This window comes from Tinamus guttatus, unplaced genomic scaffold, assembly GCF_059628265.1.
Source record: "Tinamus guttatus ecotype Peru unplaced genomic scaffold, ASM5962826v1 Tinamus_guttatus_pri_ptg000072l, whole genome shotgun sequence".
NCBI lineage: Eukaryota > Metazoa > Chordata > Aves > Tinamiformes > Tinamidae > Tinamus > Tinamus guttatus.
The window spans coordinates 368,144-391,304 of NW_028288606.1; the positions used below are offsets into that span (position 1 = coordinate 368,144).

General features: G+C 55.7%; 1 protein-coding gene across 1 annotated transcript; it reads left to right on the forward strand.

Annotated features, from left to right (window-relative positions):
• Positions 1-5,833: 5,833 nt before the first annotated feature.
• Positions 5,834-18,957, forward strand: LOC148595722 (olfactory receptor 10A3-like; the record flags this gene model as incomplete). The annotated part of the gene is made up of 4 exons (XM_088519793.1): positions 5,834-5,902; positions 15,363-15,491; positions 16,229-16,360; positions 18,553-18,957. Coding segments are annotated over exons 1-4 (735 nt in total), but the record flags the coding sequence as incomplete, so codon positions are not given.
• Between the last annotated feature and the right edge of the window lie 4,204 nt (positions 18,958-23,161).

The following is a 23,161-nucleotide window of genomic DNA, read 5'->3' on the forward strand; positions in this document are numbered from 1 at the left end:
GGCTCTTCTCCAGAGCTCTCCCCAGTGCTTCATCTTGATGCCCTTTGGAACCTCAGCAGTGGAGAAGCCACCAAGCTCCCGTAGTGTAAGCTGTCAAGTCACCAGTGGCTTCTTGTGCTTGAAAAATTACCCTGTGTGCTCCCTTCTTGCTCCTCTCTCTGTAGACTGTCAAGCTACCAGGTGTGGGTCACCTGTACGTCAAGCAGGACTACTTCTGCTATGTGAACAAGCAGGCGTTCAGTGTTCAGAGACCCATGTTTCACCTGTATGAGACAGTCGTGATGAAGAACAAGCTCCGCTACAGTAATAGGCCGTTTCCTGGTAAGAAGGGAGATTCAAGTGTGTGCTTGGCCTTGTGCGGCAGCGGGGTCCGTGGTAACCCATTTGGTAAAAGCTGAGCAGAGCGGGTGAAGCAGAGCTGGAAGGGGTGGTCTTCCCCACGGCCATGCAGGGCTCGAGGACCCTGTTGGTGGTGGGTATGGGTCAGCAAGGGGTAGGGGCCGTGTTGGGGGGGTTCTTCCCTTGCACTGAGGCCGTGTCCTCTTTGGAGGGAAGAGCCGCGCGTGCGGGGCCGGGGCCGTTGCGCCCGCAGGCAGGAGGTTGGCGGCTGCGAGGAGACGGGGTGAAGGGGAAGGGGCCGAGACGCGTCCTGCGGGGGTGGCCGCGGTGCTTGCGCGGGGCTCGCAGCCGGCTGCAGGGCTCTCGAGGTGCTGATGTTGCTCGCTGCTTTGCTTGCAGGCCCTTTGGAAGGCGTGGAGCTCAACTACGCCCGCATCGCGCTGCTCACGCGCATTCCTGAGCACGACGTGCGCGCTTGCGTTGACGCAGCCCTGCAGTGGCTTGAGCAGGCTTTGGCTGAGGGAAAGGATTTCGACTTTGTTTTCCCAAACATCGGTGTTCTTGTGTGCCGAAAAAAGAAGATCGTCATGAGATTCTTCGAGGAATTTATCCAAGAAGTGGATACAACTGGGAATCTGGCAAAATCCTTCCTCACGGTGCGTTGGGGTTGTTTCCAAAGATCCCTCTGTTTCTTTGGGAATGGGCTGCATGTCTAGCCCCTTGGGCTGCTCTTCATTTTGAGGAAGGGCGGGTGCCCTCAGAGCTCTGTCCTGGCCTGGAGGAGTCAGAAAGGCCGGCAGCGCCGGCCCCGCTTGGCCGAGCTTTGCTGGGCCGTGGCCATGTGCTGGGCCCGGGGCTGCTGTTGGGGTAGAGCCCTTGGCGAGGGAGCTGCGGAGAGGCAGCTTCTCACGCGAGCACTGGGCAGTCGGTGCCGTTGTGAGCAAAGGGCCCGTCGCGCGGGGAGGAGCTCACACGTCTCTGCGCCTCTTGCAGAAGCGAAAGCTGCGGCCTCTGATCATCGGCTGCGCAGAGAGGGCTGTTTTCCGCATGCCTCTGGAAGGGGTCTTTGTGTTCCCACAGTGAGTAGCTTTGCTCGTGCCGGCGCTGGCTGCGCAAGCGGATTCTCCTCTCCCCTTCGTTAGGGCTGGTGAGAGCTGCTGAGGACCCTGTTGCCAGCCCGTGTCTCCTCCTGAAGCTCTGGGGAAGACCTGGGTCCCGCGTGGGGTTGTCAGGGCAGTCCGTGTTCCCTCTTGATTCAGTGGCCCTCCGTGCGCCTCGGGGCGGAATGACGTGCGGGAGGACCTGCTTTCCATTCCCGCACGTGCTGTGGGAGAGGTGCTTAGGCACTGCCTGGCATACCCACACCTTCATCTGCTGCTTCCCTTTCTCATGGGGAGTCTAAAAACAAGAGCCAACCAGGCAAAGCCTAAGATGCCCCTCCCTCCTGCATGTGTTTTGTACCCCTGAAAAAGTGGATCCCTGTCTGACCTAGAAAGGGCCCTGGATGGAGCCTCTTGTGCCCTCAGCTTCCCCAGCTCCACTGGCATCGTGTTCTGTCCTCTGCTTTGGAAAAGCGGAGGTTTGGGAGCAGCTCTCCACTCCATGTGTGAGCAGCTGCTCAGGGGAGGCCACAGGGGCTTGTGCTGCCCCTTCCTGAAACCGCTCCCACCTTCTTGCCTCCAGGTTTGTGCGGAAATTCCTGCTTTCTGCAAAGAAAGCGTCGTCAGAGCGGGCTGGTAGAAAAGGTACTGTAGCACGGCACACACTAGAGGCAGGGTCTGAGGGACTCTGCGTGTGGGTCCCTGGGACACCGGAGGGTCTCCCATACCAAAGAGCCTCTCTCCAGTGGGGCGGGTGTCGAGCCGGCCCCACTGCAGAATGTGGAGTCGAGAAAGGAATGGCCCAAGAAGAGCCCGGGACCAGAGGGCCCTTTAGAAAGAAAGGGCTGGACAAGCTGAGGGGTGGGAGAGGACTGAGGAGCGCTGAGGAAGCCGGGCTGCGAGGCCGGAATAGCCGGTGCTCGGTCAGCCGCAGCCCGTGAGCGCGCAGGCCGGCACGTCCTGCTCGTGGAAGCGTCCCCGAGGGGTAGGTGTGCAGAGCTTCCTTGTTCCCTACCTGCAGGACGCCTGGCTGCCCAGGGCTTCCTATCCCGCCAAGCTCTTCCTCCAGTGCCGAGAAGGGAGGAGGAGGAGGAGATGGGAGAGAGGATGGCCAAGGACTGGAAGACTGGAGTGCGTCGTGTGGGGTGAGGCTCCTCTAGAGGTGTCTGCGCTCACGTTGTACTCCAGGCCTTGCGCAGGGAGCTGTTGTGTTGCGCTTGCTGCCTGGTCTTGTGCTGGGCACTTCTTCTTGTGTCTTGAGGCCTTTAGCCTTCTGCTGCGGGAAGGCGCGTGGCTGTTTTCAGAGCCTCCCACGTGAGATGGTTTTGCCTCTGTGCCCTCCTATTTTATAGGTTTGTAGATAAGCAGAAGATCAGAGAAGGCGACGCCAAGGAGAAGGGTGTCCAAAGAGGTGACGTACCCGGTGAGCCCGCTTTGCAGAGGGGGGACACCAGGCAGGGGTGGGAGCAGGAGCCCATGGGGAGCAACGTGGTGCTCTGGAAAGGGAGGGCTGGCCAATATGGGGAGCCAGAAAGGGACAAGGGGCTGCTAGGAGGGCTGACTCGATCCCTGGTCGGCCTTGCATGCAGTGGGCAGCCTGTTCTCCTTGTGGGAGGTGTCCTGTGGATGCCCTTGAGCTTCCGTGCTCTGTATTTGCAGGAGGTCCTTCTGGAAAGCGCCTGCTGTCACGAGCACGGGTTTCTCCTGTGCGCCCCAGGCATGCAGGCGTGATGGGATCAATGCTGCCCAAAGCAGGGTGTGCAATGGGAGCAGTGAGGTGAGGCTCCTGGAGGGATAGCTTGGGGAAGCCTGTGCTTGTGTTGGGTTGCTTTGTGAGTACAAGCTGCAGAACCTGCTCCTCATGGGAGCTCTGGTGCTTTTGCAGTGTGCTGCCACCAGCAGTGGGGAGCTGTGCACAGAGAGCAAGAGAATTTGTCAAGGAGACATCTCCTGAGGCCACGCTCCCTGCTTTGGACAGGCACAAGAGAGACCTGGTAGGTGGTGGGGATTTGAGTAATGCTGGTGTCAGCCTGCCGAGTAGAGAAGCAAATCTGTACGGCCAGGGAGACCTGAGAGACCCCTTGAGATGTGTTCATTCCCTTAGCTGTTTTGGCCACAGTCTTTGGTCTTGCGAATGGCTCCATGTGTTTGTGCCCTTGGCATTCCTGCTTGCCCGCCCATGGCCATGAGGGAGGGACAGAAGCGTTGTTTGTGAAGGGAGCGGTGCTGCCCCTGACCTCCTGTCCATCTGAAATGGCTCCTGTCTGCTTGTCTGCCGCAATAGCTGCGAACTGAAGCAGAGCAGCGGCAGCCACAGCACCACGGTGCCTTCCAGCAGGGCCACAAGAAGAAGGAAACTGGAGGCGGTCCTGCAGGAATGGTGGTTCCTCCTGGCCTTCCATCTGTGTTGGAGAAGAAAGTGTCGCCAGGCCCAGAGATGCCACGGCAGGAGTAAGTGTGTGGCGTGTCCCAGCACGGCCTGGCATTGCTGAGCGCCCAGGAGCAGCGTGGGGCGAGCGAAGGCTCCCGCTGCCTGGGGAGGAGATGCCAGGTGCCGCTTTGCCCGGCTCCGGGGTGGCCGGGCTCAGCCCCGGGGAGCGCTTGGGGCTGGCGCTGGCTGCAGGGGCTGTGGGCGGTAGCGGGAGCGCGAGTGCAGGGGCTGCGGGCGCGCGGGGGCAGCCAGCGTGCAATTCCTCCCTGCCCTTGCAGCGTGCTGCCGCCGCGAGCCCGCCGGGGTCTGCAGCGGGCGCAGCCCTATGAAGCCTGCCTGGAGGAGTCGAGCTGGCTGCAGGCCCAAGGGCTGTGGAGAACGGGCCAGCAGCCCTTCCTCTGGTAAATGCGTGCCGATGCCGGCGCCTCTCTCCTGCGGGGCCGCTCCGCTTGTCCCGCCGGTGGTGCCGGAGGAAACGCTGCGTTTGGCTGCGGGCGCCGTGGCCTGCGGAGCGGCGGCTGCGGAGATGGGGGCTGCAGGGGCTCTGCGCCCTGCGGCTGCCGGCACCAACGACTGAGCGGCTTTGGCTTTCTCCCGTAGTGTCGGGAAGAAGATGGAGATCCGGGAGAATGGAAAAAAGCGCGAGGCCTTCCCGGCGCTGCGGCACACGAGGGAGCAGTGCAAGCAGGAGAAACCCCATAGACCTGCTCTGCGGCCCTGAGAAGTGACTCCCGAGGGGCCGTGTGGACACCGCAGCTCCCACTGGGGCCTTGGCAAATGCTTCCGTGCCCCGAGAAATGCAAAATAAAGAGCACTGCTGCCCGCTCCCAGCTGGAGGAACCTCGCAGTGTGCCGGTCTGGAAGGTGTTGGAAAGGGAGCTCCGTTAAAGGTCCTGTGCTCTGGGCAATCCTGATGCAGGAGCAGAGCCGCGGGGCAAGGGCAGGACCTGTGCGGGCCTGGAGGGGAGATGGGGCCACGTGAGGGCAGCTGGGGGCAATAGAGCAGAGCTGAGGCCTCGGCGCTGGCGAGGGAGGAGATGGGAGCGCACAGGGAGGGGAAGGGTGATGGAGGCTGGCTTGGAAAAGCAGCTCTTGGAGCTGAGTGTCGCGCGCTCAGCTCCATAGGTACCTCCTGGCCGTGCGGTGGGATTTCCTCCGATCTCAGGGCCTTCAAATGCCTCTTCTGTGTCGCAGTCATGGTGGCCAAAAACACAAACAACTGGGGTAGATGCAACACAAACTGCACTTTATCGGTCTCCAAGTACATTATTTATACTGAGCCTTCCTCGTCGTGGCTGCTGCGTATTGGTGAGGACTACAAAGGACAGTAGCTAGTAACAGAGTTATGATCGGATGATTCTGAGCTTGGCCAGTTTCTGCTCCGTGGCCAAAACCTCCTTAAACTTGTTAATAACTTTCTGCTGTCTCTGTGTGAATTCCCTGTCTCATAGATACACTCTAATCTTTTCAAGACTAACGTTCTCTGCTAAGGGAGCCAGGGATTCCACAGACTGGCTGTAATCCCTGACAATTCCCCTTTTTGTATTTGTGCTACAAAAATGGCACTAACTATGGATCATGCCATGGATTGCATCAAGCCTAATTGACTAAGCACCGAGCTGCCCTGGTGAAAAAAGCGATGAGATAATAAAGCCTGTTGGTGTTTGTTAGGGAGCAGACACAAGGGCATCAGCCCTAGCATTGCCCTCAGTGGAAAAAACAAACAAACAAACAAACAGGCAATGCAGTATAGAATGCTTAAGGTTGGAAGGGACTGTAATCCCTGACAGTCCATGACTAGGCACAAGATACTGTGGGTCTGGCATGGTGATGGTTTTGGGGTTCCTACTCAGTTCTCTTGTGACCTCCAAAGGGGAACAGAAGTCCTTACCGGAGCAAAGAGAGAGGCCTGCAGGCCCCTCAGGAAGGCCCTCTCGGTGCTACTCTGCTCCTTGGAAGGAGCATGGAGAAATGGAAGGAGCTGGGGCTCCTGCTCAAGGCAGCGCAGGCCTGGCAGGTTGGCGAGTGCCTGGTAAGGACAGCCCCAAAGCGCCCAAGACCTGCCCTGCAGAAGGGCCTTCTACCCTTATCCTCTCCTCCTCGCCAACCTCCCTGGTGCCAGCCAAAGCTGCACATGCGCTCCCCTTCCTCCAGCACGCTGTCCCGGAGGACTCTTCCCAAGGGCCATAGAATCATAGAATCATAGAATCATAGAATGCTTAGGGTTGGAAGGGACCTCTAGAGATCATCTAGTCCAACCCCTCTGCACACGCAGGGTCACCTAGAGCATGTGGCACAGGACTGCATCCAAGGGGGTTTGAAGATCTCCAGAGAAGGAGACTCTACAACCTCTCTGGGCAGCCTGTTCCAGTGCTCTGGCACCCTCACTGTAAAAAATTTTTCCTTAAGTTCCTGTGGAACTTTTGGTGCTTCAGTTTGTGGCCATTTCCTCTAGTTCTGTCAGTGGCCACCACTGAAAAGAGACCAGCACCATCCTCTGCACTCCCTCCCTTGCAGGTACTTATATACACTGATCAGGTCCCCTCTCAGCCTTCTCTTCTCCAGGTTGAACAGGCCCAGCTCCCTCAGCCTCTCCTCATAGGGCAGATGTTCCAGGCCCCTGATCATCCTTGTAGCCCTGCGCTGGACTCTCTCCAGCAGCTCCACATCCCTCTTGTCCTGTGGAGCCCAGAACTGGACACAATACTCCAGATGCGGCCTCACCAGGGCTGAGTAGAGGGGCAGGATCACCTCCTTCGACCTGCTGGAGACACTCTTCTTAATGCACCCCAGGATCCCATTGGCCTTCTTGGCCACTAGGGCGCACTGCTGCCTCATGGTCAACTTATCATCCACCATGACGCCCAGGTCTTTCTCTGCAGAGCTGCTCTCCAGAAGGTCAGTCCCCAGCCTGTACTGGTGTCTAGGGTTATTCCTCCCCAGGTGCAGGACCTTGCACTTGGCCTTGTTGGTTTTTCACCGCCCATGTGCTCACACAGCATGGCCCCACGGCACCACTCCCAGCTGCGCCCACCCCAGTGCAGCCCTTCCTCCAGCACGGCCCCCTGCCAGGGGGGCTCCATCTCAAATGATGTCTCTAGGTCTTGTTCACTGTTCTTTGAAACAGAGGCATGGGATGATCCTAGATACCTTCTGCATGATCTCTTATGCCACAGAACTACCCTTGAAGAGAAATTTCTTGTTTTCCTGAAGTGCAGTCTGTACATTTCAAGCTGCTGTTGGTGGCTCTTTCAACTTCTCATGCTCTTTCCCATTGTCAGAAGAGGCTCCATCATCTCTGAAACCACCCTTCTAGCAGTCACTGGCCAGTGTTATATTCGCCTTAGCTGTAACACCTCACCAGGCTGAAGAAACTCGGGTTCCTCAGCATCTCCACACAGGCCATGTGCTTTAGGTCTCCAACCCCATCTCTGCAGAACCGCTCTGGAGTCTCTTCTGTTCCTCCTCATTGCTGCAGTACTGGGTGTACCACAGTGGGACACACAATTCCACATGTGGCCACAACAGGGCTGAGTCATGGGGGCTTAGAACTGCTCTTGCCTGAGTGTCCAGGCACTTCCTAATGCAGCCCCGTGTGCAGCAGGCCCAGTTGTGGTGAGCATGCACCACAGGCTTGTGTATCATAAAAGGTAATGCAAAAGAAAAATGAAGGCTATATGGGAGTCCCTGCCTAGCAGTCCTGAACCTTATCATCCACCATGACACCCAGGTCCCTCTCCGCAGAGCTGCATCTGGTCCTGCATGTTTGTGACATTTGTCCATGGTCACCCACAACTGTGCCAGGGCACTGTGGATTTCCTTGGCCATCTCAGGTGACACTGGATGCTTTTTCCTCCTACACAAGTACCAGTCACTATAAGGATGAGGCACAGGCAGTCTGTACCAGTGCATTCAGTAATTCTTCCCTACGTGTAGGACCCTGAACTTCATGAGGCCCAACTCTACAGCCTGTTCATTTCCCTTGGAATGGCTGCACGGAGGTGTGGGGTATCAGACACTGCTCCCAGTTTGGGACCATAAGGACACTTGCTAAGTGTGCACTCATCCCCTTCATCCAGGTCATTAATCAAGTAGCTGGACAAGACTTAACCCAATGTTGACATCTGGGGAACACCAAGAGCTCCAGGCCTCCAGCTAGACTCTGCACCACTGATCACAACCCATGGAGCTCTGCCATTCAGCTGCTGTCCGCTCATCTAAACGTACACTTCTTGACCTTGCCCATGATGGGAGACAGTGTTCAAGACTTTGCTGAAGTCAAGGCAGACAATATGCACCAATCTCCCCTCATCTCCCCAGCCAGTCCTTCCATCCTAGAAGACTCTCAGACTGATTCAGCTTGATTTCCCCTTGGTGAATTCATGCTGACCACTGCTGATGCCCGTCCTTTCCTCCACATGCTTAAAGACAACATCTCTGATGAGTTGCTTCTTCACCTTTCCAGAAAGGTTCATCCCTTCCACAGTCACTGGTCACCAATGAGCGAGTCCTAAATGCAGAGCTCATTACACATTTATGAGCTATTTTCTCCTGCACACGTGGAGAATCCTGTGAAGCAATGCCTTTGGGGTACAATTCCTTGAGCCTATTCTTAAAAGCAGCTTCCTCTAAAGAGCAGCCTTCAGGCACTGCACTGGGTGGAACTTTCTGCTTTTAATGACAGAGTGAGGGGGTCAGCTCTGACCCAGACTTAGACATCAATTTATTTGGAAACCGTATGAGACAAAGTAGTCTAATTCAAGGAGGAACAAATCCAACCATTTGTGTAGCAGCATGTTAACAAATGCTAGTAATAGTAAATCTAATAAACATAAAGAAATATTGCTCAGTCCTGGTACAGGATACAGTGGGATTCACATGTGGAGAACAACACCAATATTACCATTTCTGAATAATGTCCATGAAATTACTTTCCTCAGGGCATCCTTGAGCTCCTTGTTCCTCAGGCTGTAGATGAGGGGGTTCACTGTTGGAGGCACCACCGCATACAGAACAGCCAGCACCAGATCCAGAGCTGGGGAGGAGATGGAGGGGGGCTTCAGGTAGGCAAACATGGCTGTGCTGATGAACAGGGAGACCACAATCAGGTGCGGGAGGCACATGGAAAAGGCTTTGTGCTGGCCCTGCTCTGATGGGATCCTCAGCACAGCTCTGAAGATCTGCACGTAGGACAACACAATGAAAATGAAACACCCAGAGTGTACACAAAAAGTAATCACAAGGACTCCAACTTCCCTGAGATAGGAATTAGAGCAGGAGAGCCTGAGGATCTGGGGGATTTCGCAGAAGAACTGCTCCACCACATTACCTTGGCAGAGTGGTAAGAAAAATGTGTTCCCAGTGTGCAGGAGAGCATCGACACAACTGCTACTCCAGGCAGCTGCTGCCATTTTGACACAAGCTCTGCTGTCCATGAGGATCCCATAATACAGGGGTCTGCAGATGGCAACATAACGGTCATAGGCCATGACTGTGAGAAGGAAATACTCTCCTGCTACCAAGAAAAGAAACATAAAGACCTGTGCAGCACATCCTAAGTAAGAAATGGCCCTGGCGTTCCACAGGGAATTGACCATGGATTTGGGGACAGTGGTGGAGATGCAGCCAAGGTCGAGGAAGGAGAGGTTGAGGAGGAAGAAGTACATGGGGGTGTGGAGGTGGTGGTCGCAGGCTACAGCTGTGATGATGAGGCCATTGGCCAGGAGGGCAGCCAGGTAGATGGCCAGGAAGAGCGAGAAGTGCAAGAGCTGCAGCTCCCGCGTGTCTGCGAATGGCAGGAGGAGGAACTCACTGAAGGAGCTGCTGTTGGACATTTGCTATCTCAGGGCATAGTGCACTGTCCTGGGAGTTAAAAAAAAAAAAAAAAAAAAAGATGTGGCATTTTAGGAAAAGACATTTCAAGAAAGAAAAACCAGTAAATTAAAAAAAACAATTTCTCATTAAAAACACATCACACTGATTCTCTCTTTACTAGGGGGAGGGGACGGGGAAGGGGCATCTGTGCACTTATATGGCTTGAACCCCATTTTGTGCTGACCAGGTGTGTTGTAAGGATTTGGGACCTCTGCCCATGGAATGTGGAAGGAATTGGAGTAATTCTAACACTCACAATAAAATCACTTTTCACACAACAGGGCTGTTCAGCATCTTCACACCCATTTCTAAAGGATGTGGATTGTAGAAGAAAGTTGGTTTCTTTTTTTGGCATTATTTATTTTCTTTGAGATGCCCCTCTCCCACCTGGGCAGCGCTCTTTGAAGATAACGATCATTGTCCTTTCTGCTGCGAGTGCTGAGAGGAAAGGCTTCCCTACCACTTGGGGCAGAGCAACAAGAGCTTCTCTATTACCGAAGGTTCCAGCTGTCCTGCACTCACACTGCTTTGAGCTGGAGGATGATCACAGTTACATGTTACCCTAAAAACCACACTTCCATGCAGACCCCTGTTTCACATAACTTGCAGCATTGATATCTGAACTGCAGCTGAAATCCTCTCCACCCAAGTGAGCCTAAGAGAAGACCAGGAGCAGCACGGACAGGAGGGAAGCAAGGAGCAATCCTGGGGCACAGGGACACTGCTCTGGATTAGAGCCCATGCAGACCTGGGTGCACACCCAGCTTCACAGCCCTGCAGCATCCCCGGGAGAAGGAAGCAGGATGCCCTGTCCCTGTGACGCTGAGGCAGGGAATCCTGCTCTGAAGCATCCTCTGCATTGGAGATGGGGGGAGAGCGATTGCCCCAAACCCTAACAAGTGATGGCATTGACTGGGTGCAGAAGACCCCTCTGGAAACTCAGTAGCATTGCCCTGCAGCCAGAGACTTACCATGCAAGGGGCTGGGAGCTCACTTCCACAGTGAGCTCTGCTCTGTCCTCCTGCTCCACTCTGCCATTCCCCTCTCGCTGCCTTCTCTCCTCCCCTGTCCGCAGCAGCAGGCAGTGCCCGCAGCCCTGCTGCTCTTGGCACAGGAGCTGCTCCTGCACTCGGCTGTCTCTGGGCAGTGCTGCCAGGCTGCCACGAGCTGCCTCCGTCCCAGGAGCCTGGCCCCGCTCAGGAGCAGAGGAACAGCTGAACTCACCAATTTCTCTGTCCCTTGTGCTCCCTCCTCCTGGGGAATATTTGTTAAGTAAACTAAAATAATCACTTGTTGTCCTTTCCAACTGAGTGGAGAAAGAATGATTCCCAGCTTGCCATCTATTTCATCAGAGGATGACTATCTATGTAAGTTAAAAAAGGTCCCACTCTGGAAGTCCCTAGTTAGTAAGACCCTAATAGGCAGGACACTGAGACAGGGGCAAGAAGGAGGCTCATTGATTCAGATGAGTCAATGTGGGCATCACATGCTGGTTCAGAAGTCACTGATCTGGGATGGGTTTCACATTCCTCCCCTGAATACACAGAAGGTGGGATTCTGCTTCCCCATGCTGAAGTGTGCACAGCACTGACATCTCCATGGGAGCTCCTTCTCTAAGCTCCCCTTGTAATCACTGCTGATGGAGGGTGGGAGTCAGCTGGCAACACACAAACAGCTGGGGACAGTTGAAGAGGCAGAGGAGGTACCAAAAACCTGCCCATGTCTGTTTGCTCTTAAGAAGCAAATCTCAGACCCACATTCTCATGGAGCTCCAGGACAAGACCAGGTGGGGAATGTCCTTGGCCATCTCAAATGACCCCAGGTGCCTTCCACTACTATGTGAGCACCATGCAGTATAAAGCAGAGACCCAGGCAGATCATCATAGTGCAAAAAGTTAATATAATTCAGGGCAGGCATATCATTCAGTGACATTGGAATAGGCTGGCTGGGCCAAGACAGGTGCCTGCGTTGTCCAGCATAACCAAATGCCTCCTCTAGCATGGGATCTATGAGAAGTCATGTCCCTTTGGAGTTGGAGCTGGGCAAGCACCCCAGGACCTCTCGGATTCGCTACCAGTGCCAAAACAACTGGATCCCACCACTGCCTTTAGGCCAAGTCCATCCCTCCTACAGCCAAGCGTGCTCCCTAAATGGGAGAGGCACATCACACCAAGGTGTCTGCTCTGGTCTCTGGTCTCTTAAGAGCTTCTTGCTTTTATCAAACAGAACCTCCTTTCACCCTGGATGATATGGCTGGGCTAATGATGGCCTCAGGATGGCTGGATCATAGACAGCTCCAGCCCAAGAACACTTTCAATGATGCCTTCTCCTGCCTGGATATTGGCCCAACTCTGTCACAGGCCCCAAGGTGCTACAAATCGGCTCAGGCAACAAAGCCCTCTCCTGCCATTTCCTCACAGTCACACTTTGTTTCTCCCTGGCCTTGGGCACTGCAGGCTTTGCTGTCTTAGTGGGAACCTTCTTTCACCATTGCATTGACATCTTCTCTCCATGGCAGCATTTCTCTGCTCTCAAGTGGGGCCATTGCACACACGGTGTCCTTGGCTCTTGGTAATAGGGTCTATCATGACCAATCTGTCTTTTGTGCCACATCCTGATGTTTTGCATCACAAATATATGGAAATGCCTGTAGCCTGGCAGGAGAGCTTGAGGATTTGGGGGATTTCACAAAACTACTGTCCGTAGAACTGTCTCTACAGAAAGAAAGCATGAAAGTGTTAGCAGACCAGGGCATTGAGAAACTCAGAGGCCCAGGCAACTGCTGCCATTTCAAGTTCTGCTGCTCAGGAGGATCCCATAGTACAGGGGTCTGCAGATGGCCTCAAAGTGGTCATAAGCATGACCACTTTTTCACATGACTATGTGAAAAAAAACATTCTCTTGAACTCAAGAAGACAGAGACCTGTGCAGCACATCCCAGGTAGGAAACGGCCCTGGCATCTCTAATCGCTAGAGAGAGAGGGTAGGAGTCAGTAATAACACCTTGTAATGCCTGAGGGGCTGGGGTGGTCCAAGGCAAATGCAAGGGTCTTCAAGTTCTCTTGGAATCATCCTGAGAGATGGACATCCTTCCCAAGCACCAGCTGGTGGACATAGGGGCAAGGAGGGTATCCTTGACCACCTGAAATGGAACCAGACATGTGCATTTAGGGCATGTGAGCTCAAATCAGAGCAAAGCAAAGTGACACACATACATCCCTGCACGGCAGGCACCTAAGTTCAGTCCAAGGTCTCTAGAGTTGTGCCAGGTGCCTGGTGTGCCCATTACAGCCAGCCATGGCTGGCAAATACAGCACAGCACCTCCAGGAAAGACCCAACCTCCTGGAATGGGTGCAGAGGGCAGGAACTCTGAGGCCTCTCAAGGTGGTCCAGGGCCTATGGACCAGCAACTGAGCACCAACACATGAAAGGAGGAATCAGTAATGGGAGACACATGACACTGGGGTCTCTTTTCATGAACCTATGTTCTTAAAGGCTGATGGGTCTCCTCTTCCTGAACCTTCTTACCTGTGGTGATCCTGACAGTGAGTATGCTACTGATGTCCTCAATGTGGCCACATGAAAGGCTGTCCTCATCCAGAAGGAACAGGAATTTTCTCAGCAGCAGCTTGCCCTTCCTGGACATCCTCTTTACCTCTGTCACATGCCTCGAGGTACTTTAGAGTCCCCTGGGGCAGCAACTCCTTCTCCTGTTGGGGCTGCCTTACCCAGCTGGGCTGGCCTGGAAAGTTCCCAGAAGAGGAGGAATGTCACCCGCAGTTAACTGTGCCAGGGAAGCACAGGGGAACATAGCAGTGTGCTTCTGGGAGCCATCCTGCCCTGTCCTTCAGGCTAGTCCAGTGTGACAGATACAGGTGTGCTCACCTAGAGCACCTGCACACGCACACCCATGGTCCCTACGGCACTGGCATGGCCTTTGGGTGCCTGGTACCGCTGGTTATCCCCTTTCCCATGCTTGGTGGCCTGCTGGGGCCAGCAAAGGTGATGCTAGTGCTGTCAATGGGCAGAGTGGGTGAAGGCACTTTTGGAGCTTCCTCACAACCTGCTGATTTCCCTGTTGGCCTTGGAGTCTTCAGTGAGTGCCCTTGGATTGGCCTTTGTTCTGGCACAGCGATGCACAGAACTGGCCTCCAGCAGCAGCAGCTCTGCACATCTGAGCATACACTGATACAAGGAGGAAAAACATGTCCGAAGGATTCAGGTTTTAATTCTGCATTTCAGGTACCATAATTCATATTGCTTTCATGTACCCTCATACCAGCTTAAGACAAGCAAGAAATGGAGAGGATGAAAAGCAAAGAGTCTATTTTCCTTTTTTTTTTTTTTTTTTTTTTTTTTTTAAGCAGGAGCTGGAGGAGAACCTGGAGCTGAGCTTAGAGCAAGGCAGCAAGACTGCATGTTGTCACATTTCACCTGGAAGGAGACTGTTCCCATCTGCTCACCTGATGGCCATCAACCAGTTGGCCAAGCTGGTGAGGAGAGCCTTAAACTGAGAATGACTCAGAGAAGAAGACTACAGCAAGGGTGAGGGAGTGATGGGCTGGGATGGCAGGGAAAGGTGTAGGTGAGGTGGACAAAGGAAACCCCGGAGAGCACAGCAAGATGCAGGGAACTCTGCCTAGGGACAGACAGAAAGTCAGTTAGGATTGTAGGGGTGAGGATTAATGGGCAGACCAACAGTGATGGCCATGTGTGGATCTCTGCTATGGAGCGCCTGAAGAAGTGCAGCCTCTGCAAGGCCTGAGGAGTGCAGAGCTGGAGGGAGGAACATTCATTCTGCTCCCTGGATAGCAGTTCCCAGGCAGGCTCAGAAGCTGGAATCAGGACTTGGAGGTAGCAACATGGTGATGGGCATCCCCATGGAGATGGTCAGGACATCATGATGGAGTCCCTATGGTCTCCACCAAGGCATCATGATGGGGTCCCCATGATCTCCACCAGGACATCGTGGTGAGGTCCCTATGGCACTCACCAGGGCTTTGTGATGTCAGTGGCATCATGCTCACAAGACCATTGTGAGGGGGCGGTCCCCATAGTGACCCTGCCTTTATTGAGGGAAAAGACCCCAGGTCCCCACTCTGAGGAGAGCAGCTCGATCAGGAGGGAGCGGCTCCCCTTGGTGCCAGTGTCAGGTCCCCACAAGAGGATCCTGGACATGGACAAGGAGCAGCAGGCGAACGCCTGTTCCCAGCCCGCAGACGGGCTCTCAGGCTTGCAGGAGAGCGTGAGCGAGGTGAGCAGTGGGGCTGAAGGGAGAGGCGAGCAGCAGGGATGGGACTGACACGGAGAGCACAAGAGTGGTTTGGAAGGGGAGTTGGGGTGAGATAGCCAGGCACGAGCTCTTCCGGGGAGAGCTCATTTATTCTCGGTCCTGGATACTTTTTCTCGGACAAAAGACGCCAGCTGGGGTCCTCCCAGGGCCACCCAAACCCTGTGAGCTCTGTGCTGAGGATCAGCAAGCAGCTCTAGACTGAGCTCAGCCAGGCTGTGTGCAGCCACGAGCCTCCCTTGGACACAGGGCTGAGGTTTCTTGTGCTTCAGGGGCCACTTGTATCCATGCAACCACCTTCATCGCGGGCCTCCTTCTCCCCACAGGTGGGCCAGCAGATCAAGGACCAGCGCCTGGAGGCAGCGGTGCCCAATCAGGAGTTGGTGCTAAGCACATCCTCAGGGTGCCAAGGGGGAGAGCTGCAGCTTTCTCAAGTGGAAGGGCCACCCGCCAAGGTGTGCCAGGAAGAAAGAGCCTCTTCTGCCCCACAGGATGCCCAGCAGTGCACGCCAGCAGCCAAGGAGGGTTCCCGGGAGGCTGAACTCCCCAGCCTGCCCTTCGCAGAGGCACCACACGGCTCTGCAGAAGACACGGCTGCTGCTGGCTCACTGGAGGCCACACGCTCATCCCTGCTTGAGCCTGCTGGCTTCGTGGAGAGCATCTTTGCAGAAATTGCGGTGGAGCTGAGGGCAGAGAGCCGGAAGGCTGCCCCACCATGCCGAGCAGGGACAGGACAGAGCCCAAAGCAGCAGCCTGTGGGCATCATCTGCCACCTGGGAGCAGAGCCACTGCGTGTGCACCCGGACAACACCGCGCGCTACCTGTCCGTGCTCAGCATCCGCACGGAGCCGCTGGAGGAGCTCCAGAGCAGCTGCCTGGCGCGCACCGGGCAGAGCTTGGCCCAGCTGCGAGAAGGCGCCTTCCTGAGGAAGCAGCAGAGCCTGGAGGAGAGCGAGGATGAGGAAGAGGAGGACGAGGGAACACGTTTCTCCCTGACAGCCTCGGGATCGCTCAATGTGCGACCCAAGCAGGTAAGCAGAAGGGATGGCTGGGGCAGCCAGAACCGTTGCGGTGCTGGCACCAGGTGCTGCTCTGCACAGTGACAGCCCAGTTGTCCCTGTGCTGGTGGGGCCCAGGAAGCTATTCTGGGTGGAAGTGAAGCCCCCTTCATAAACCTCCCTCTATTCTCTAGCTCCTCGCTAGAAACTCCTTCTATGACTTGTGGAACCCCAGGATGACACAAGTGGAGCTGCTCAAGGATGTGAGGTGCAAGTGGGAGGTGTTGGAGCGCCTCTATGCCCATGCCCCCAGGGAGGAGGGGCAGGTAAGGAGAGGCAAGAGAGCCCTAGGGGCAGAGCAGGATGAGCTCACAGGCCACACTGATGAGGAGGAGGATGCTGGTGAAGAGGCTCTGCAAGGCAAAGAGGCGGAGGAAAGCACCTCCAAGACCTGGGTCAGACCCAGCCTGCGCGTCCTGTTCGCAGAGAGGGAGGCATCTCAGCAGAAGGTGCCCCCTGTGAGTGACAACCCCATTCTGGAGCAACCATTGCCTGATGACACGGCACCAGCGGTTCCTCCCCTGGCTGCAGGCCCTGCTCCCCAGGTGAGCAAGCAGCGCCTCACCTGCACCCACTATCCCAAGGAGCTGCCCTGTGAGCTGGGTCTGGGGTGAGCAGAGGGGGTGCCCAGAGCTGCTCCAGCCCGTGGGACCCCCCCTGCCGTGGTGCCCTGTTGTCACCCCAACTATTTGCCCTCTGCGATGTCGCCATGGGGAGATGCCGAGTCCTCTCTGTATCCAAGGGCCAAAGGCACAAGGCTGTTGTCCCCTCCACCCCTGTGCTACATACAGCCCTGGAGCCTAGACACTGAGCAGGGAGGAAAGGAGCAGCCCCAGAAGTAGCCCCCTCCACACCAGGACACGAGCCCCCTTGTGCCATGCACCCGGTTGCCTCCGTTCCCCCTGCCCAGCCCTGCTGCTACAGCCCCACAAAGAGCCTTGTCCCTTTTCTGTGCCAGCCACAGGTCCCTTCCCTTGGGATGCGCATCCATGGATAGCCTTCCCCATCCCCAAACCCTTTGACCCTGTGTAACCAGGGGTACTGGTACCCTGAGCAGCAGCAGCTGATGGCCAACGGGTGCGTGTTCTTGTCCTGTCCATGCAGGAGGCCTCGGAGTCCCAAGAGGAGGAGAAGTCATCGTCCTCCTGCAGCCCCAGACCAGACGTTGAGCCAGGTACGTACCCACGTGCAGAGTCCTTCTGGGGACAGTGGGCCAGTCTGGGACAGCAAGTGGCACCGAGGTCGGCAGCAGGAAGCGCTCAGGGGCTTCTGTGCAAAGGGCACAGACCCTTGGGAAGCCCTTGGTGCTGGGGACAGGCAGGTGCTCTCCGTGTGCCTGTGTGGCCCATCGCCCACAGCTCTCCTTCCCACCACAGGCATCACCGCCCTCCCAGACATCGCCGTTCCCCGGCGATGGTGCTCGCGACTCAGGACGGCACTTCAGGCTCTGTGCAGAGCGTTCTGCTGCCACTGCATCACCAGGTAGCAAGAGGAGCAGCACAGCTGAAAGAGTCCAGCAGGATCCCGAGAGTGGGGCTGGTGCAGAGCGACAGACGCTGTGTCGTGGCGGGCACAGAAATGCTGCTGCGTCATGCCCCAGAGCACCCATGTGCCTACATGAACCCTAGTTGTCAACAGCCATTGCTTCTTTCAAATAAACCCCTCAAAAGATTTTTCTCCCTGGGTCACTTTGTGTCAGGCCAATCTCTACATTTAGATTAGAGCAGGTGATGCCAATGGAGCCAGTGGGGCCTTGTTCTGGATGGGCTCAGGATTCAGAACGAGGTGACTACATCGAGCATTTATTCAGGTGAAAGCACATAAAAGAAGCGAAGTTTGGATGACTACTCATGAGGTGATACCTGCTGGCAGGATACTGGATCCGAACATCCTCTCGAGCTGGCAGATCAGAGAGAGAGAGTTGCTGACCAGCTCCCGCAGAGATAGCACAGGCCTCAGAGTTAGGGGTTTCTCCTTCCCCCGCCTCTCTCCACACTGTCCTTTTTTATGCCTGGTGCATCCTGGCACGCAGGGTCAGTCCGACCCAGGAGGCAGGCCGGGGAGGGTGGACAAACTCTGCCTCTAGTTGTCCAGCTCTCCCCACTGGGTGCGCAGGCATGCACACCACTCAGGGGTCCCAGCCCTCAATTCGAGAGTCCTGCCTTACTCCTCTTCTTCCTCATTTCCGGGTGTTTGACCTCCAAAGCTAGTTTGGAGGATGCCTGCGGTTAAGTTGGCTACAAGCCCAGCCGAGCGGCCGGTTTTCGGGGGGGGTGCCTGTGAACCACGCTGAGCAGCTGCATCCCTGCTCCTTATCGCTGAGCCTAGGCAGGGAAACAGCTCCTTTCTCAAGGTCTGGCCTCTGCTTCTAACAGGAGATTTTTATGACTCTACAGATCACAGAAATTTCCATCTCCAATACAGGCCACTACAGTAGTCACTTTTTTTCATATCCCAGGCAAGGTTCTGTGGCCCCAAAGAAGTGGACCACTTCTTCTACGGTTTTAATCCTTTGCTGGAGCTTGCCTGCAGTGACACCACTGTTGTCACACCTGTAGCTGTACTGTGTTTCCTGGATATAGTCTTCCTGGATACAGTCTTCCCCTTCCTGCTCACACTGGCCTCCTATGTGTGCATCAGAGCTGCCATCCTAAAGATCCCATCCAGCGTGGGCAGGAAGAAGGTCTTCTCCACCTGCTCTTCTCACCTCACTGCTGTCACTGTTTTCTATGGCACCCTCATCATTGCCTGCCTGATGCCCAGGATTGGCCCCCTGAGGCAGCTCAACAAAGTCTTCTCCTTGTCCTACACTGTCCTCACACCCCTACTCAATCCTCTCCTCTACAATCTGCGCAACAGGGAGGTGGGGGAAGCTCTCAGAAAAGCAGTCAGGACTGCTCGGACTTGCACCCAGAGCTCATACCAGTTGTCCACCGCTGCACAGAAAACATTGCTGCTTCTGCACAGTAGCACAGTCAATACAGGAAAGGAAACAGTAGGCTGCACCCTTGATATCCATTGAGAAGAACACAGCAATGAGGATAATGCTGGAAAGCAGAAGGGAAGAGGGGATATTAAATCAATTAAACTTCACGGTCTAGAAGGGATAGACATAACGTCCCATTCTTGTTGCTTCCTTGACAGACGATAAAGGAGTTGTTGTATCTGAGATAGGTTACATGTCTTCATTCTTTGTTTGCTTGCTTATTTTGTTTCTGTGTTTTGTTTGTTGGTTTGTTTCTGTGGTGAGGGGAAATTCATGTGTGGTGAAAGGTGAGAGGTCAGAGAGGGAGATCTGGAGTGGCAGGACTTTCCCAACTGCAGATTCATTGGATGAGAGCCAACCCCGTCTGCTGTAACTATTTTCAGAGTATCTCAGCCCATAGGCCTCGCTACTCCACTGGCCAATAGAAATGCATATACTGCACAAACACATGTTGGTGTCTCCTGTCATTTGTGATGGTGTCAGATCTCCCACATACCTATGGGTTCCTGAGAGATAGTGAGGGGAAATAGTGCAGGGACCTGCATGGCCTGGTGGTGCCAGTGAATACTGTAGGCAAACTCCAGGGCATCCAAAAGGGCCCTCAGTACCAACATGGGCAACAGCACTCACGCCTGCAGCCCAGGACTTCAGTGCCAGTTTGTCTGTGCCTCAGTCCATCCTGAGCGTGATGAGCACGTGCAGTGTCCCTGAGGAGCCTCTTTCTGTCTGTGTCTCTCCAGGGAGCCTGAGAGTGAGCTCAGGCAGAGCAGGCTCCTGGGTCAACCAACAGCCCTTGGCAAGATGAAGTGAGAGTCCAAAGCTGCATTCCTGCTAATGCCTAAAGCCATGTTTTCATGGTTCCATTTCAGTACCTGTGGTGGCCCTCAGAGGAATTATTTACATGTCTGTGGTGAGCACCTGCGTCCCGGAGAGCTTATGAACAGAAGATCCCCTTCAATCGCAAGGCACTCAGGCCAGCAGAGTCAAGAAAGACAGGTTTCTGACCTTGAGAAAGCCTTTGTAGGCATCTTGCCTATCTCTCCATGTTGTTCTTCCCTCCATGGATGCCCACAACCTATCATGACAAGACCAAGGGGGACATTCCCATCTCAGCATCCACATCCATTGTGCCCACTGCACATCTCATCCACTCTCCAGTGAAATCATGACCAAAACTTGAGTAAAATGTCAGAGGTATCATGAAAACAATAGGCAGATAACTGCAGATGCTTTACACCCTGATGTTTAACCCTACTCTGTGGTGTCATAAGCCAAGCTCATGGCGTCAGGATTTTATTGTGAGTTTGGAGAATTTTGACCCTGATTGGAAAAGAGATCATAGAGGAACATGAGTGGCATCAGGTCAAGCTTTCACTTCCTCTGCCTGATTAATGCACAGCAGGAAAGGACATGGATGTGTAAAGTAGCTTAACAGGAAAGAGTCAAAGGTTGAAATGGGAATCGATGGCCCTTCTATCCTGATAGCAGTGGGAGCCCCAGGACTGTCCTGATGGCAGGGGGGGCTGCAGGACTATCCTGATGGCAGGGGAAGCTGCAGAACTGTCCTGGTGGAGGAATCCCCAGCCCCCCAATGCCTCCTTGTTGCCTGCTGAGGGGTGGGAAACCAAATGTGGGCTCTGAGGGCTGGATGTCCTGGTCCCCTTGTGTGTGGGAAGAGGGGATAAATGCTTCTTATTTGAGCCCCACCATCACCATGACAAATCCCTCTCACAACAGCCCAGCCCCAGAGACACATGGACTCACCGCAGTGAGCCCAGTGGAGACCCCTACAATGGCTGCGAGTTGAAGGAGAGAACACAGGAGTCGAGACTCAGGGTCTGGATTTGTTCATCTGGGAGAAGAGGCAGGAGGATCACAGTGCTGCCTGCAGCTGCCAAAGTGGAGGGTGGGGAGAAGATGGAGCCAGAGCCTTTCCAGTGGTGCCCAGGAACAGCGTGAGGAGGCTAAGGGTGGCCGGCACTGAAGGAAGGACCCAGGGCCTTGGGGAATCCATCCCCAGAGAGCATGGGGGCTCTGTCCTGCCCAGCCCTGGGAAACCCCCTCTGTTGCCTCCACTTGCAGCAGGAGGTTGAGCGGAGACCTCCAGGAGCCCCTTCCCTCCATGACTGCTCTGCAACTCTGTCTGGTAAACGAATGTCCCTCCAGACATTACTGGATGCATTGGCATTGCCTGCTCTAGTCTAAATGTGGAGATTGGCCTGACACAAAGTGACACAGGGAGAAAAGTTTCTGAGGGTTTTATTTGAAAGAAGCAATGCCTGTTGACAACTAGGGCTCACATGGGCACAGGGGTGCTCTGGGACATGATTCAGCAGCATCTCTGTGCCCGCCAGGACACAGTGTCTGTTGCTCTGCGCCAGTCCCGCTCTCGGGATCCTGCCAGGCTCTTTCAGCTGCGCCGCTCCTCTCGCTGCCCCGCGATGCAGCAGCAGCAGAACGCTCTGCGCAGAGCCCGAAGCGCCGTCCTGAGCCGTGAGCGCCATCGCTGGGGAGCTGCAACGTCTGGGAGGGCAGCGATGCCTGTGGTGGAAAGCAGAGCTGTGGGCGATGGGCTGCACGGGCGCAGGGCTGCACCTGCCTGTCCCTGCCACCAAGGGCTTCCCGAGGGGTTCTGTCCTCGGTACAGCAGCCCCCGAGCACTTCCTGCTGCCGGCCTCGGTGCCAGCCCCTGTGCCAGGACAGGCCACTGTCCCCAGAAGGGCTCTCCACGCGGGTACGTACCTGCCTCAATGTCGGGTGTGGGGCTGCAGGAGGAGGGCTTCTTCTCCTCCTCCTCTTGGGGCTCCAAGGCCACCTGCATGGGCAGAGCAAGAACACGCACCCGTCAGCCATCAGCTGGCCCTGCTGAGGGTCCCAGTGCCCCAGGTTGCACAATGGCAAAGGGTTTGGATCAGAGGAGGCTGCCCATGGCTGCATGTCCCAAGGGAAGGGACCTGCGGCTGGCACGGCAATGGGACAAGGCTCGCTGTGGGGCCGTAGCAGAGGGTTGGGCAGGGGGAAAGGAAGGCAGCCGGGGGCGTGCGTGGCACAAGGGGGCTGGTGCCCTGGTGTGGAGGGGGCTGCTGCTGGGGCTGCCTCTTCCCTCCTCGCTCGGCATCCAGACCTCAGGGCTGAATGCGACGTGGGCTGGAGCAGACTTCATCCCTGTGCCTTTGGCACTGGGAAACAGAGAGGAGCCGGCATCTCCCCATGGAGACATGGCAGAGGATAAATGCCTGGGGGTGACAGTGGGATGCCATGGGCAGGGGGGCTCCAAGGAAATGGGGTAACTCTGGGCACCCCCCACACAGCTCCCACGGCAGCTCCCAGGGATGGTGAGGACAGGGGAGATGCTGCTTGATCACCTGGGCAGCAGGGCCTGCAGCTGGGGGAGAAGCTGCTGCTGTTATTTCCTGCAGCAGGGTTTCCTTGGGAGACGGGCTGCTGCTCATCTCATCCCAAGGGTTTTCAGCCGAAGGAGAGGCCTCTGGTGCAGGTTCTGGAGGAAGTGATGGAGACGGAGGAGCATTTTCCCCTGCATGCTGGATGAAGTTGCTGGATGCAGGGGAGGCCTCTGGTTCTGCTCCTGCACTTGCTGCTGGTGGGACAGGCACGCTGTCCTCTGCGTGCAGAAAGCTGTTGGCCAAAGGAGGTGCTCCTGGCTCATCGCCCCTGGGCATTGCTGGCTCAAGGCCCTCCACGTGGCCAGGTGCCTCGCTCACAGTCTCTGTGGTGCTGACATGGGGCGAGCCGGGCACCTTCTCGTGCTCCGTCTCCTTGTCCACAGCCGGGCTGCAAAGGCTGGCTCTGACCCAGGTCAAAGAGTTAATTTCCTCCACCTCCTCTTCCCCATCCTCCTCCTCCTCATCAGTGTCCTCTACTCTCTCCTCCTGCAGTGCTCCCAGGCCTCTCGGCGCCTCCCGCGTGGGGGCATGAGCATAGAGCCGCTCCAGCACCTCCCACTTGCAGCTTGCGCCTTTGAGGAGCTCCACTCGCGTGATCTCTGGTTTCCAGAGGTCATAGAAGGAGTTTCTGGCGAGGAGCTAGAAGGAGAGAGGGAGGTTTGTTAAGGGAGGAAAGG